General features: G+C 32.3%; 1 protein-coding gene across 1 annotated transcript; it reads left to right on the top strand.

Moving 5' to 3' along the window:
• The first annotated feature begins 6,673 nt into the window (after nt 1–6,673).
• Nucleotides 6,674–8,736, top strand: LOC114167358 (glyoxal oxidase-related protein). Its single transcript, XM_028052432.2, has one exon. The coding sequence runs from the start codon at nt 6,850–6,852 to the stop codon at nt 8,455–8,457; it is 1,608 nt and encodes a 535-aa protein (XP_027908233.1). The 5' UTR covers nt 6,674–6,849; the 3' UTR covers nt 8,458–8,736.
• Nucleotides 8,737–16,516: the final 7,780 nt, after the last annotated feature.

Below are 16,516 nucleotides of genomic sequence, written 5' to 3'. Positions count from 1 at the left end.
AACTTAATAAGTTTCTTTTGGACTTAGGAGAATAAAATGCATTTTTAATATGCAATCTTGTACCTCTTGGTAGAAGTACATTAGGTCGTCTAGAGCCTAGAGCCTTTAATTATATTTGTAGTACTAGAAATAGTACTAACATTGACTTCTCGAATTACCAAACAAGAGAAAAATTTATTACTCTTGACAATTGTGTGAATTATTGCACTATCATAAGACACATATCCTCATCATTAATGTCAGTGCCAACATTCATTGTTCATATAAATATAAATATCAATATGAGAAAATCTCATTTTTTTAACACTCTCATCACCAATGAGGTGATCAATGCTTCCATTTGGTTGAGCAAAGAAAATAACAATATCAAGATGAGTAGCATCCATTTGGCCATAATCAAAATCACCATCTTCATAAGCAAAGTGTGTTTCTATGTTCTTCTCATTATTTTTTAAGATGCTTTGATGTACGACAAGTATAACTCAAATGGCATTTACCATCGTAATGATAATATACACTATCATCTTATTTTCCAATATTTTCACATTTTTATTTTCCCATTTTTTCACATTACTGTGCCACTTCTGATGACAAAATGTGTCTTTGAAATTTCCTTTATAACCATGTCCATAATCAATATAACGATCATGAAAATATAAATCAAATGTTGTTGCATTCACTTTTGGGAATAGAGCAGAACCAATTGGATAGGTTTCATGATGATCTATCAAAAGCTCATTGCTTTGTTCAGCCATATAAAGACATGAGATAAATTCATAATATTTATTGCTTCATTCACTTCTAGGAATGGAACAGATTGGACGGATCTCATAATTTTTCATCAAAAACTTCATTGCATTGTTCAGCTATACAAAAACATGAAATAAATTCAAAATATTTGTGAGATCTCTTTATCATAATATTGTTGTCGCATGAGCAAATTAGTTGCTCAGATGCTTTATTTCTTTCTTTAATGATATCACCAATATCCATTGCATATAAATGTATTTCAACATTTAATATCGAATATAAGTAATTCTTCCTTGTAATATCAAGGGTCACAAATTCAAAATTTACAACATTTGATGTGTTTAGAACTAGCACATAAAATAATAATAATAATAATAATAATAATAATAATCACCATCATAATAAAGACGGAGATGAAGATTGATAAAGTCAAACCATTCTTATGACAACAATTATAATATAAGATAAAATTGTAAATGAAGAAAGGAAGAAAGAGCTTAGATTAAGACACGCAAAACATTGTCTTTAAAGAGAAAATGCTTCCACTAGCGCTCATTAATTCATAACAAAAGGTAAAATTTTCGAACAATTTTATAACAATTACAAACATTTAAATTTTACATTTGAATTTTGTAACTGGTATAAAACTATTTTAAAATTTCACATTTGAATTTATAGAGTTGTCTAGAAATTATTAAAACAAATTTTAAATAAAGTTCAATGCAAAATTTAAATTTAAATAAACTTAATTTGGTGAAAAATATCTATTGTAATGAAAATATCATTGGCTTAAATACTTATTTCTTCCTTATTTTTGCAGTATTTATTGTCGATGATCCTTATTGTTTCCAAATATTTAAAATGATCTTCATTTTTGTAATTTGTGTATAATTTGATCATTTTGTGTCACATTGTTTAAATGAGTAACAAAGCATTGTACAAGTGGCACTATTTGTATTACGTTTAATTTTGGTTTATTACGTGTATGACCTGGATAAATTAGGTTCAAACTAGGGATTTGGGAGAAAACGTTGTAGTTGGGGATTTGGGAGAAAACGTTGTAGTTGGGGATTTGGGGTGTAGATTTCGCAATCAGAGATGTTCACCATTGTTGGAGAAGTTCAAGCACTTGGGGTTTCGTGATTGTATTGTGTTTGTTTTGTTTATTTGGTTTAGGGTTTTCGTGATTTTGTTTGGGGATTTGTTCTGGTTCGAATGTTGTAATGTTGTGAACGATATTGTGTTCGAAATTTTCTACCAATATTTTTTGGATTTTTTGCCATCCTCAAAGTTGCCATCTTTCTAGAGTTACAAATGAAGGTTAAATCATTTCTCGTTGAACCATCAACATCGCAGGAAGTGCTACAACACTGTTGCCTCCAATGATTACAACCAAAGGTATAGGAAGAAAATCAGGACCATGGCATACCTAGATAATGAAGGCACCAACACGAATTGAGAATGGAGGAAGGACTACTCTAAAAATTTCTTTTGTCCACCATTTCCTTTTCATAACCTTATCTCACCTATTTATCCCAAACTCTATAATTAATCCAGCTCATTGTACACATAATAAACCAAAATGAAAGGTGTAATACAAACAGTGTCACATTTACAGTGCTCTTTTACTTATTTAAACTACACGACACAAAATGAACAAATTAAACACAAATTGAAAAAATGAGGACCATTTTAAATATTTGGAAAAAATTAGGATCATCGACAACAAACACTACAAAAATGAGGACTAAATAGGTATTTAAGCCAAATATCATTATAATATTTACATAAAAGTTAAATTTGGTCTCAATTTGGAAGGGATGAAATTACTCCAGTTTACAAAGAAAATTAGAACTAAATTGAGACAAAATAACAAATATAAGGACCAAATAGAGATTTTTTACATAAACAATTGACACGTGACAGAACCTTAATTTGACACGTGGCAATTTTTTTAAATTTAAAAGTATTAAAAAATATTAAAAAAAATCACAAGCTAACACATGGCAAAATCCTAATTTGACATGTGTCACTTGTTTTTTTAAGAAAAAAAGTTAAATTAAAAAAAATAAATAAATAAAAAATAAAAAAAAACACGAGCTGACACGTGACATACAATTAACGTTGTCAATGATGTCCTAACAAAAAGATCCAAATTGGAACAAAATTTCAAAAATATGACCCAATTGGGACGACTTAAAACCTGAGGACCCAATTGAGATTTTTGAACGAAAATGGGGACCTTCCGTGTGATTAAACCTATTCTATTTTACTCTCTCCTTACGTTGGAATCACACCTTGACCCACTCTCACACACCATGCACCTCCTCCTTGTTCGTTTCTTCTTGACCCATTCGTTCTACCATGTTCAACCTCTTCTTTCATTGTACCTCATCTCTTTTCATTTGTTCTTCATTTTAGTCATTCCACTACATCTCGTCCTTGTCTTTCTTTTTACCTCCATGTATCTCCTCTCTCAAGGTACGTTCAATTTTCTTTAGCATAATGATACTTTGATTTCGAGAATGGTGATTTGAGCGTGGGTCGGTGAAACGAATTTCGAAATCTGGTGTTGTAGTTAGTGAACTAGTTATGAAATCTAGTTAGTGTGGGTTGGTAGGTGAACCAAATTTTGAAATCTGGTGTAGTGTGTGAGATTTGGTCAGGTTGGAACCAGATTATGAAATTCGATTAAGGGGATGTATCATATTTCAAAATCTGGCTCTATACATCCATATACCGAATTATCTAAGCTATGTCTTTGTCACTAATAATGATTTTAGGAAAACCCTCAAATCTCATAAATAATCCTCTTGTTTGATTATTGTCACATTACACTAATTATTTTCTTTAAGGGTGAGGAGAATGTTTGCATGCTTCACTTGATTATTAGTCATGTCAATAAGCAATGGACATTCATTGGGTTTTAACCTACCAGCATAAAGGTGACCAACTAAAGTCTTTGACAAATCATGATTACAGTATCCATAAGTTACCTTTAATACCCACCCCTCTCCATTACCAATTGGTCTACCTCTCAATTTAAAAGGACAATAACATTTTCTTGTGCCGGTTATACTAGGTTGAACGTTAGATTTATATTTCCTGTACTTTTCACCCTCTTTCACATCCTAACAATACATATGTCTTCCTCATAGGTTGACCATTAACTTTATTAGATCTTATAATCATGACAACAAAACCAAGATGAAAAGAAGTCCCTCAAACCCTCTCAAATAATGCATCATGTGTAGGAAAAATCTCATTAGTTGTAAAATTATCAGCATAATCTCTCTCCCACATTTCACTTTCAAAAATAAAGACATCTACCATGAAGCTATGATTTACTACACGTGATTCCCTAAAACTTAAAGAATAAACTTTTATCTCACTTACCAACACTCCAACCAACTACAACAACACAACAACAAAAAATACCTTATTTCTTCAATAATAATAACTAAAGTGGAGCTAATGTTATGTATTACATGTAGAAAGCTCAACTACAACTCGAGCATCAAAAATTCAACTACAATAAGCCAATGAAGTTAACCGGATTTTAAAATTCGGTTGTTTATGTCAAATGGATTTCAAAACCCACTATTATTTAACCATCGGATTTCAAAATAAATAGTTAATGAATTGTTTTCTAAATAATTAAATAATTTCTCTTTATAAAAGTAGTTATCACATAATTTTTTAACATTATCTTTATAAAATTATATATATATATATATATTATAGATATATTATTTTAATATAATAAAATGTGAATAGTGTAACATCTCAAAATTTTTAAAAGTTGGAATCTCTTATGCCATTACGTGATAGTAAACAGATTTATAATTACAATTTGTTGAACTATTTCTATGTAGAGAAGATAATATGGACATTAAGTTATGTTCATCCTTGTAAAGACTCATTAAGATATTATAAATAAGATTGAGAGATCATATCGACACCTAACTTATGTCCATTGACAAAAAGACTCGTTAAGGTATTATAAATAAGAATACACTCAAAGGTATGAAGTGTTAAAAGATTATGTGTTTATTACTATAATTAAAATCTCCACTAACTTCAATGTTTAATTGTATTCACATACACACTTAACAAGTGGAACCAAAGTTGTGATGAGTGCATGAATACAAAATAAAAAGCTTTTTCTTTTATTGAAAGAAACCATGGAATGATTTATATCACACTCTTTGCATTAACAAAGTTATCCAAGGAATAATTAATGTTTTGCTAATAGTTTTACCCTGGAGTTTCGTCTAACATCGTTCTCCTGCTTCAATTTACAAACCTTTTCAAAGGGTATCACCTACATGTTATGTAAAAACCATTTTATCGAATTCCACGGTGGACGTAAAAATGTTTTGCAAAAATACTTTACGAGGAACTCTCTTTCAAACTCTATCTTTCTTAATTCGAAATTTGATCTTTCTTTATGGGAGTCCCCTTTATTTATAAAAGCGCTTAATGCTCCTGAACTCATACCATTTTGGTAGTTACCTATCCCATGATCAGGTCATTACAATAATTGCCCCCATATCTTGTGACACCAACATAAGGAGTGGCATATATGTGTTGGTTAGCGATACGGTGTGTATCGCCTACAACCTGATATTTTGGCTAGCAATATGGTTTAGTGTCGAGATCCCAGTTATCATGTCTTGCCCCGAGATTGACGCTTAGGACTAGTTTGCTTCATCTTAACAAGACTTTAATATCAGCTTGGAGCCACTAATTTGGCCACACGAGACTTTGGTGTTGGTCCAAAGTCGTTATGCAGACCACAACCTTCCAATCTTAAACTGTCATTAAGGATGAGAGTGAAGAGTCGAGAAAGGTGTTGTCCTTCATGTTGGTCTAGAGCCGCTATATGGACCATAATCCCCTAAACTCAAACTATCATCAAGGATGAGAATGAAGAGTTGAGAAATGCATTATCTTATACGAACCATAATCTCACAAACTCAAATTATTATCAAATATGAGAGTAAATAGTCGAGAAGTGTGTCGACCATCATGTCACCCAGAACCATTATCAAATATATACATACATATATATATATATATATATATATATATATATATATATATATATATATATATATATATATAAGTTGTTCAACTACACGATTAAACACTTTAAAATAAATAACTAAAATATCACATTAAAGTTATTTAATATGTATAATTATATCATTTAAAATAAATAGATAAGACACCACATAAAACTTATTTGGTGTATATAACTAAACCGTTTAAACTACAAGACAAAAAATATAAGGATAATGATATTTTAACCCACTTTTTTTATCCACTTTTAACTCACCACTCTTATTATCCTTAGATCATCATATCACATCACTACACTACACTACACAAAACTAAAATAGATAATCTAAGAATAATGAGTGATGAATTAAAAATGAATCATAAAAAATAAATTAAAGTATCATTATCTACAAAATAATTAAAAAACTTAACTTTTAATTCAATGTAATTGATTAGACATAAAGTCAAAAATATTCTATGGAGTACTAGTCATTCTAATATAATATTTAGAACGACTAAAATCCACCTAGCAACTATAGCATGATGTAATCATTGTTAGTAGAAATTATATTCCTTATCTTTTAATTTTGTTATCTAACACGTCACTCTTGTTATGCAAGCCATTCCTCGTCTCTTGATAGCCTTAACTACTTGTTAACAAAAATTAGTAAGAAAAATGAATAGATTAAAGAAGATATGAAGAGAAATGACTGCTTACAAGTACAGTGAATCCATTCAATTTAACTAACCTCTTCCTACAGTAAGCTCCTACTTTCGACATCACCTCAACTGTCCACAACAACGACCCAATTCTTGTCTCCTTACACATTTTCATCCATTATTCATAACACTAATGTCTAATAATGCACCCAGCAACATCACACAACAACTATGCACGCTAATACGCTGTAACATTGCACTTTTGCATCAAAATTAGCAATTACCACTTCTATTCCTTTTCTCTATAATAATTAGAATGAAAGCTTCACTTCACCTCACTCCACTACACTCCACTGTCTCTCTCTCTCTCTCACCATGAACACTTTCTCTGCTTACCTGTCATGCTTTCTTCTCTTCCTTTTTCTCGCACCCGCACGTGCCGACCTCCCTGGCACGTGGGAGGTTCTCGTCGCCGACGCCGGCATAGCCTCCATGCACACGGCGGTCACGCGCTTCAACACCGCCGTCCTCCTCGACCGGACCAACATCGGCCCCTCAAGAAAACTCCTCCCCAAGGGCCACTGCCGCTACGACCGGAACGATGCCCTCTTAAAGCGCGACTGCTACGCGCACTCCGTCCACCTCGACCTCCAAACAAACCAGGTTCGTCCTTTGAAAATCCTCACCGACACGTGGTGTTCCTCCGGTCAGTTCCTCCCCGACGGCACGCTTTTGCAGACCGGCGGCGACCTAGACGGGTTGAAAAAGATCCGAATGTTCAGCCCGTGTGACGCAACCGGGTTCTGCGACTGGAAAGAGCTAGACGACGTCGAATTGGCGGAAGGCAGATGGTATGCAACCAACCAGATTTTACCCGACGGATCGGTGATTATAATCGGCGGAAGAGGCTCCAACACCGTCGAGTTTTTCCCTCCGCGCAAAAACGGCGCCGTTTCGTTTCCCTTTTTGGCTGAAACGGAAGACAATCAGATGGATAACTTATACCCTTACGTCCACCTTCTCCCTAACGGTCACCTTTTCGTTTTCGCCAACACGCGGTCGGTGATGTATGATTTCACGCGCCACGTCATCGTTAAGGAGTACCCTAAATTGGAGGGCGGTCCGCGGAACTACCCTTCCGCTGGGTCCTCCGCGATGCTGGCTTTACAAGGGGACTACTCAAAAGCGGAGATTGTGGTGTGCGGCGGCGCGCAATACGGTGCGTTTTTGCTGCGGAGTACGGACTCCCCTGCGCACGGTAGCTGTGGGCGCATATTAGCTCTGGGGGAGAAGGAAAATCCGAAATGGGAAATGGAGAACATGCCCTATGGAAGAATAATGGGGGATATGGTGATGCTTCCAAACGGCGACGTTTTGGTTATTAATGGAGCTATGTCTGGAACACAGGGGTTTGAGTCGGCTAGTAATCCTTGTTTGAATCCGGTTTTGTACCGGCCTGATCAACCAGTTGGATTGCGGTTCATGGTTTTGAACCCTGGCACGGTTCCGAGAATGTACCATGCAACGGCGAATTTGTTACCCGATGGGAGGGTTCTCCTTGCTGGGAGTAACCCGCATGTTCTGTACCGGTTCGACGCTGAGTATCCCACCGAATTACGAGTTGAAGCATTTTCGCCCGAGTATTTGTCCCCGGACCGGGCGAATCTTAGACCGGTAATTGAGGAGATCCCCGAAACGGTGCGCTTTGGGGGGAATTTCGATGTGGTTGTTTCGGTTCCTTTGCCTGTGGTGGGAATCGTGGAAGTGAATTTGGCCAGTGCTCCTTTCGCGACGCACTCGTTTTCGCAGGGTCAACGTTTGGTCAAACTGGCGGTTTCCTCTGCCGCGCCAGATGGTAACGGGAAGTACAGGATCGGCGTCACTGCGCCACCAAGTGGGAACGTGGCGCCGCCCGGGTATTACATGGCCTTCGCGGTGAACCAGGGCGTGCCAAGCATTGCAAAGTGGATACACGTGGCGTAGCTGTGAAGTAACGAAGTTTGGTGCTGTTTTCAAAACTAATATTCTATTTAATTTTATTTACTTTTTGTTTTTCGGCAAGTGGAGAACTAAAATTTAAAATTGAAATTATGCAATTGTTAATAGGCATTGGCAGCATAGCCGTTAATTGGAAACAATGATTGATGGGACTTAAGCAAGGAACTATTGATTTAATTAATACCGTACTACTACCATGTGATGTTTAGATACATGGATATGTATGTGGTGGTTACAAACTTAATGAACAAAATTTTTAATTCAGGATTATCCTTTTTAATCAAATGATTTAAACAGCGCTAATATTTTATTTTTTCACGTAATTTAAAAAAACAAGTATTACCTAATATGGTCTATCTGTTAATAATTATTAAACGTATCTATTTAGAATGAACGAACGCTTCATTATTAATTCTTTTTTATAAAATGAAAATTAACAAGTAGAAGTTCCATTCAGTGGTCCTGATTTCAATTGTTTTTTTATATAAAGCAATTGTTACAGGTGTCAAACCGTAACATTAAGTATTAATAAAATGATACTCTTTCAATGGATAATATATATAAAAATATAGATAAAAAAATATCAATTATAGGCGAAGAAATAATAATAAACATTGTTTCAGATATTTAATTTATATATTTTTCTTATAACTGATACATGTTATTTCTTCTATTTCTTTTTCATTTCTATTAACGTCCGAAAACAAAAAATAAAGATATATGTGTCCAAAATATAGCTTGTATATAAATGATATGGCTCACTAAGGATGGTCACGTTTGTATTATCCCAATCCATTTCTATTTTGACAAGAAATTATCATATCTAGAGGAGTGTTAGTTATGATGGGAGAAATCATTATTTTTTAAAATTTTATCATTTTATTTTTATATGTATTTTAAAATTATATTTATATATTTATATATTATTTATATTAAGTTTAGAAAAAAAAAATTCAAAACATGTAGAATCACATGCAATCCCTGTCTCTCTCACCTTCCCATTTCTATCTTAATTCTCACTCTTAATCTGTCATCCTTTCAATATCAACTTACACCACGATAAAAATAAAAAGCTAAGGAACATTTTAGACTGATCAATTTTTTTCTTTTGAGTGAGTTCATTTTCTACCCATTTTTTAAATAATATGTTTTCCTCTTACATGTGGTTCTTCTACGCTTTAGACTGATTTCTACCTACTAGAGATCATAAAATCATGCTCTAATCGTTAATCGAACTCTTATTTTTATTGATAAAACTATTTTAGGCTTTGAAGTTGAATAAGAGAAGAACATTATTAAGAATCTACTTTAAGTTAAGGGAAGATAATCCTTTAGAAGTTGTTAATTTTCTTGAAATATTGAGCCTTGGTTTTGTTATTTAATTTGTGGTGTTGAGAAATTCTCCAATTGCATGAAAAAAAAAAACACATTTGTATATTATGTACCACTTCGGCGGTGATAAATTATCTTTTTCTAGATAGGTGAAAGGTGATAAATTTATATTAGAAAAATTATGATAAACAATAAAAGAACTGATACTTTTTTCAAGAGGAAGGCTTGTGATGAAGATAAAAAAAAATACATCTACGTCAACTAATTGAGAAATTTCGTGAGAATCCAATAATTGAAGAAAATGAAAAACAAATCTCTAAAGTTCCTAAAATTACAATAATAAATTTTGAAAATTCTTTAGAATGTGATTCGAAGAAGCATTCTCAAATTTGGCAATACCCACCAAATCAAATTGATGAGATACAAAAGGCTTATCTAAAATGGGGTCCATATCAAATGCATCTAGAAAATTATTTGTGATTTGATAAAGATGATCATCCAAGATTTCAATACACTTGGCTTGACTTATTTACGTATTGGTTATAGTATTCGCCATTAGAAGATATTACATATTGCTTACCTTGCTATATTTTTGGTAAAATACCAACTAGTCGCCCTGGTTCAGATGGTTTCATTGTTACAAATAATTGAATTTGAATTTGAATTGGCAATGAGTTTATTGTCATCAACATGTTTTAACTTTATTGAATATTTTTTTTATAAGTTTTGAAAGTTGGAGGAAAGTTAATAATGAAAAAATTGTCCTTATGCATGTTATGTTCATTGTTTTGCTAATCGGTTAGAACTTTCCTTGGTTGTTGCATCAAGAGAAGTTATTCCAATTCATTAGTTCTTTACAAAATTTACTTTTATTATCAATATTGTTTACTCTTATAGTAAACATCATGATGAGGTACGAGTTGCTAAGTTAGATGAAAATGCATATTTGTTAGATAGTGATGAGCTTAAAAATGATAAAGGGGTAAATCAAATTTTAAAATTAGCTAGGGATACCTTTTGGAGCTCTTATTTCTCTTCTATTTGTAACTTGATAAATATGTATAATGTAACTTGTTCAATTCCAGAAAAAAATATTGTTGATGGATCTACTTATTGTCAACATGGTGATGTTGATAATGCTTACAAAATTTTGACCTCGTTTGAGTTTATATTATCTTGTATTTGATGAGAGAAATTATGGGGATAACATATGTTCTTTGTCAAATATTACAACAACAATCTTAGGATATAGTTAATGTTATGCATTTAGTTTGTTATACAAAAGCACTTATTCAAAACTTGAGAGAAAATGATTGGGATAAGTTAATAAAAAAATGTAACTTCTTTATGTGAAAAACATGACATTGAGGTGCCTTAGTTTGAGGCTTCTTATGTAGCAAGGCAAGGACTCCCTCATCACAAAAAATATCATATTATAGTGGAGCATTATTTTGAGAATTGAAATATTCTTTATTACAATTGATAAGCAATTATAAGAGTTAAATTGTAGATTTAATAACCAAGCAATGGAGTTATTAATTCTAAGCTCTGCTTTGGTTCCTAAGGATGCTTATAAAGCTTTTAATATTGATAAAATTTTCATTCTGGTAGACAAAAATTATCCTATGGATTTCAATGAGCAAGAGAAAATTAATTTGCATTTTTAACTTTAGCATTTCATTAATGATGCTCATCAAGATTCAAATTTGAAGAATTTATCAATAATGCAAGAGTTGTGTACATGTTTGACAGTAACAAAAATGTTGGAAGTTTACTACTTGATTGATAGATTAATTTGCTTTATCCCGACTCTTCTGTTGACATGTGAAGCCAAGGTGGTTTGCTTCTTAAAGATTTGATGAAGATTGAATGAAGCTCTTTTGAACTATCTTGAAGCCATAAACATTGGAATGAAGTCTACATTGATGAAGGAAAGGAGATTTGACGATATCCATGGTGATCAAGGCTGGAATGTGTGCTCTCCATGTACTTACATCATTAAGAAAGTGTGCTTGTAGTTTGTAATTCATGTTGTAGACCTTAAAGCATTAATTAGATGTAGTTTGGTCTTTGGTGTGTTTTTAATCTATTGAATGGTTTTTCAACAGGTTAAAATGTCTCTTTTAATCTGTTGAATGTCTTTTTAACAGGTTAAAAGGTTGGCTGCAGTAGTCTTAAACTGCAACAAATTCAATCAGTTGATTTAGTTTTTAATCGACTGATTTCACTTAAGTTAAGTGAAATCAACTGATTGATTTGAAAATCAACCTGTTGAATTTCGTAACAGTTTGACTATAAAAGTTGTGATTTTCGAAAGAGAGGTTTGTTGATCATTTTAGAGCACGATTTGGTTCTGGAAACTTGTGGAAACTCTCTCCTTCGTGATCATAGGCGTTGCAGCTGTTGAAGATTGATCTTAGATCAATTCTTGAAGCTTTTGGCTTGGTTTGAAGCTTGGAGAAAGTGGTTTGTGGTAGGCAAGGCTGTGCTACCACTAAGGTTTGATCTTTCTCAAGCTTTGTGTGTGTGCCTGGTGGTTTTCCAGGTCTGCAAGAGGGTTCTTGTTGTGCTGGTGTGATTCTTGTGTGATTCAAGAGTCTTTTGTGGTGTTTTTGCATATTTTGGAAGTGTAAGGGTGGATTCTTTGTAAAACTTTTGAAATAGTGCAAAGTCAAGCTCAGGTTGCCTTGACAAACTGGATGTAGCTCAGGTTTGAGTGAACCAGTATAAAAATTCGTGGTGTCCTCTCTTCTCTAACCTTTCTCTCTTGCATTTTCATTTTAAAGTTTCAAGAACTTGTGCTTTAATCATCTTTTTCATGTTCTTGCATGTTTTCATAGCATCTGAAATAGTGAGCATGTTTGTATAATCATTTGGAACTGATCTTGATCATTCTTGAGCATTGTTTCTGGTTTAAAATTCAAATTCACATTTCTGCATTTTTTCCAGTATTTCAGTCGACTGTTTTTCAGTTTCAATCGATTGATTATACCAGAACAAAATCTGTTTAGTAAAATCAATCTGTTAACTCTGTTTTTGATCGACTGAAAGTGTACAGTTCAGTACTGTTTGCATCCTAACTTGGTGATCTATTTGATTCAATTAAAGGAGGTTTTTAGCTTGCAAAAATAGCCTAAAGTTTTTAACTAGCCAATTCAACCCCCCCTTCTTGGCTTTTCAACCATTTCAAAACTAACATCTTCCAATTTCTACAACTATAATTTAAAGATCTTTCTCTACAATGAAAATAATCAAGAATAGGTTGAGAAATAAGATGGAACCCTGAATTTTTAACAAGTAATATGATAGTCTATATCGAAAGGGATATTACAACAAGCTTTAGTTCTAATTGAATTATTAAAGATTTCAAGTCTTTGAAAGAGTGTAAAGAAGCACTTTGACTAAATGTAACTTTTACTTTTTTATATATATTACTTTGATGATAAACTTTATGTTACACTTTTGTATAATTTAGATATATATAATAATGTCAAATATTTAATTTAAGTAGTTGTTCTTGTTGGTTCTCAAATAAGTATTCACCAAAGTCCCACATCGAGTAATGTTAAGAAGAGAGTAGCAGAAAAATACTATAAAAGTAAAGAGTTGGTTTTGAAGTTGTCACCATAACTCAACAGGTCTCTTGGGTGTATGAGGGGCTTGGGTAGTTGTGTGTCATTTGAAGGTTTGCAATTTTTGCCAGAAAAATTGCACTATGAAGGGTTTGTAGTTTTGGTCCATAAAAACTTGTAAGAAGGTTTGCAAGTTTTGCCCAAAAAATTGCACTTGGGTGATAATACTTCTTGTTGAGTGTTTGTGGATGTAGGCCTTGAGGTGCCGAACCACGTTAAATTTCTCGTGTGTGTTTATTTATATTTTTTTGCTCTTATTTGTGGGTATACTTCTGCTTGAAGAGATTATTTTTAGTGCGTGATTTTCCAACAGTCATATTAGAGCTGAGGTTCTGACCAATGGTTTCTAATCAAGGGAGGAAGAGGAGCAGTTTGACCAGAATCAACTTCCTTTGAAGAGAGTGGAGTTCATATGTGGAGTTCATATTTGACAATGAGTCTGATGTGCAAGGTAGTGAGGGCCATTGGGGAAAGATTGTCATCGTCAAAGTGTTCGTGTAAATCACTAGTAGTAAGAGTAGTTCAAGAAAATTTGTTGACATTGTGTCAAATGTTTGTTTCATAGCATGTGAGACTTTTGGTGAAAGGAGGATATGTTGGTTCTCAAGTGGGTATTCACCAAAGTCCCACATCAAGTAATATGAAGAAGAGAGTAGCAGAAAAATACTATAAAAGTAAAGAGTTGGTTTTGGAGTTGTCACCACAACTCAATAGGTCTCTTGGGTGTATGAAGGGCTTGGGTAGTTGTGTGTCATTGGAAGGTTTGCAATTTTTGCCAGAAAAATTGCATTATGAAGGGTTTGCAATTTTGGTTCACAAAAAATTGCACTATGAAGGGTTTGCAATTTTGGTCCATAAAAAATTGTAAGGTTTGCAATTTTTGCTTGAAAAATTGCACTTGGGTGATAATACTTATTGTTCAGTGTTTGTGGATGTAGGCATTGAGGTGTCAAACCACGTTAAATTTCCTGTGTGTTTTTATTTATATTTTTCTGCTCTTATTTGTGGGTGTGCTTCCACTTGAAGAGATTATTTTTCGTGCGTGATTTCCCAACCGTTCCTGAAATTTGGCCCACCAATGAACAATTATTGACTTTTAGTTGAATTTTTACTTGTCATGCATTGCATAGTTTTTCAGTATGCAAGTGATACTACACAATACAAATAGCTTGGCCTATGTTAGTATGCTATTTTGGATCTAGGAGAAGACAAGTCTACAACTTATCTTTTACATTACTTCAAGTACTTCATGCTAAGTAATCTTTGAGATTTAATTTTATAGTTATTTTGTGATATGGTAGTGAATGATAGTCATATTATTGGGATTCTACTATCATGTGTGATTATTTTGAGTAGAGAAAATGAAGAGAGAAAATGAAAAACAATTAAAAATAATAATTTATTTATAAAAAATCTAATTTGACACCCTTAAATTTTTTGTCCAAGTTTTGCCACTGCCCACATTGACTAGGTATAGGTATGGATATGGATAATACCCGATTTTTCAATTAGGTAATGACATAAACCCTTCATTTACAAGGTAATATAAAAAATAAACTTCTTTATTCTCTTATTCTTAATTTTTGTTTCATTTGAAGAACTCTTTTTGTTTTGGTAAAACAATTTTCATTGTCTCAATAGTTCAACTAGTTTGATATCTGAAAATTTTTTTTAGATCTTTAAGGTATTTTTCATCTTATCATACCTTTAATTATACATTTATTTTCCTTTGTGTGATTTCATTCAATGGTGTATCAAATTATTTCTAAGACACATATTTGACTTCTTTTTAATATGTTTATTTTTTAGTTTATTTTTATCATGTAGAATATTGTTTTGATGTTTTTCATATAATTATTTTTATTTTCTATATCATTTCATAAATGTAATTATATCACTTCAAATGTATAAAAAACATTCATTTACTATAATGTAATAATTTAATGTCATTATCATGAATCTTGTTTATCATCACCGAACATATATCAAAGTTAAAAAGATGAAAGATTTATGCCAAATTTCAATTATTATTAATTTAATCTTTGTTCTTTTGTGATTTCATTCAAATTGTGTATTATAATTTTATTAGTGTATATAAAAAGATATTTCATTAGAATTTAAAGTATGAGAGTAAGGAATAAGGATTACAAATAAACCCACCCTCAAAGGTATTGCCCGAACTCGTCCTCGTTTTTATATGAAATTTCCGCATTGACTGGATATGGGTATGAGTATGGGAAATCACCGACTTTTTTAACTAGGTATGGGAATGTACATATCTACCCCCTCCCCGTCCCCATACTCGTCATAATACTCGTTCCCGCCATATCTCCGTCCTGTTTAAATTATTAAAATATTCACAATTAATTAAGTAATCTTATATATATATATATATATATATATATATATATATATATATATATATATATATATATATATATATATATATATATATATGTATGTATATGTATATTACTACGCACTCTCTATTTTTTATTTCTTTTAATTCTTTGGTTTGTCATGAAATTCATTCGTATCTCCAATATATTTTTCATCTTATTGTAACCTTTATGCAATTATGTTTAAATGATGTATGTCAATTGAATATTTTTTTTGTCTTACATTTGAATATTTCTATTTTTTTTAATATTTTTATTTAGGTTAAAATATCTTTTTGGTCCCAATTTTCGTCAAGTTATTTTAAATAAGTCCTAATTTTAGTTTTGTGTTCAAATAGGTCCCAATTTTCGTCAATTTTGTTCAATTGGGTCATTTTTTGCTAACACCGTTTAAATCATTAACGGTCATGAACAGCGACTGCCACGTGTCACTTCGTTGTTTTTTGAATTTTTTTTATTTTTATTTTTATTTTTTTAATTTTTTTAAATTTTTTTTTAAATGTACACGTATCAACCCAAGAGCATGCCACGTGTCACTTCGTGGTTTTTTTGAATTTTTTTGAATTTTTTTTAAATGTCCACGTGTCAACCCAGTAATGTGCCACGTGTCAAAGTCAATATTTTATATTCAATTTGGTCCCTATATTTGTTATTTTTGTTCAATTAGGTCCCAATTTTTGT

Source organism: Vigna unguiculata, chromosome 10 (assembly GCF_037176805.1).
Source record: "Vigna unguiculata cultivar grain cowpea cultivar isolate G323 ecotype 2 chromosome 10, ASM3717680v1, whole genome shotgun sequence".
NCBI classification, from domain to species: domain Eukaryota; kingdom Viridiplantae; phylum Streptophyta; class Magnoliopsida; order Fabales; family Fabaceae; genus Vigna; species Vigna unguiculata.
The sequence above is the reverse complement of the archived record's forward strand: the minus strand, read 5'-3'. Positions and strand labels throughout refer to the sequence as shown.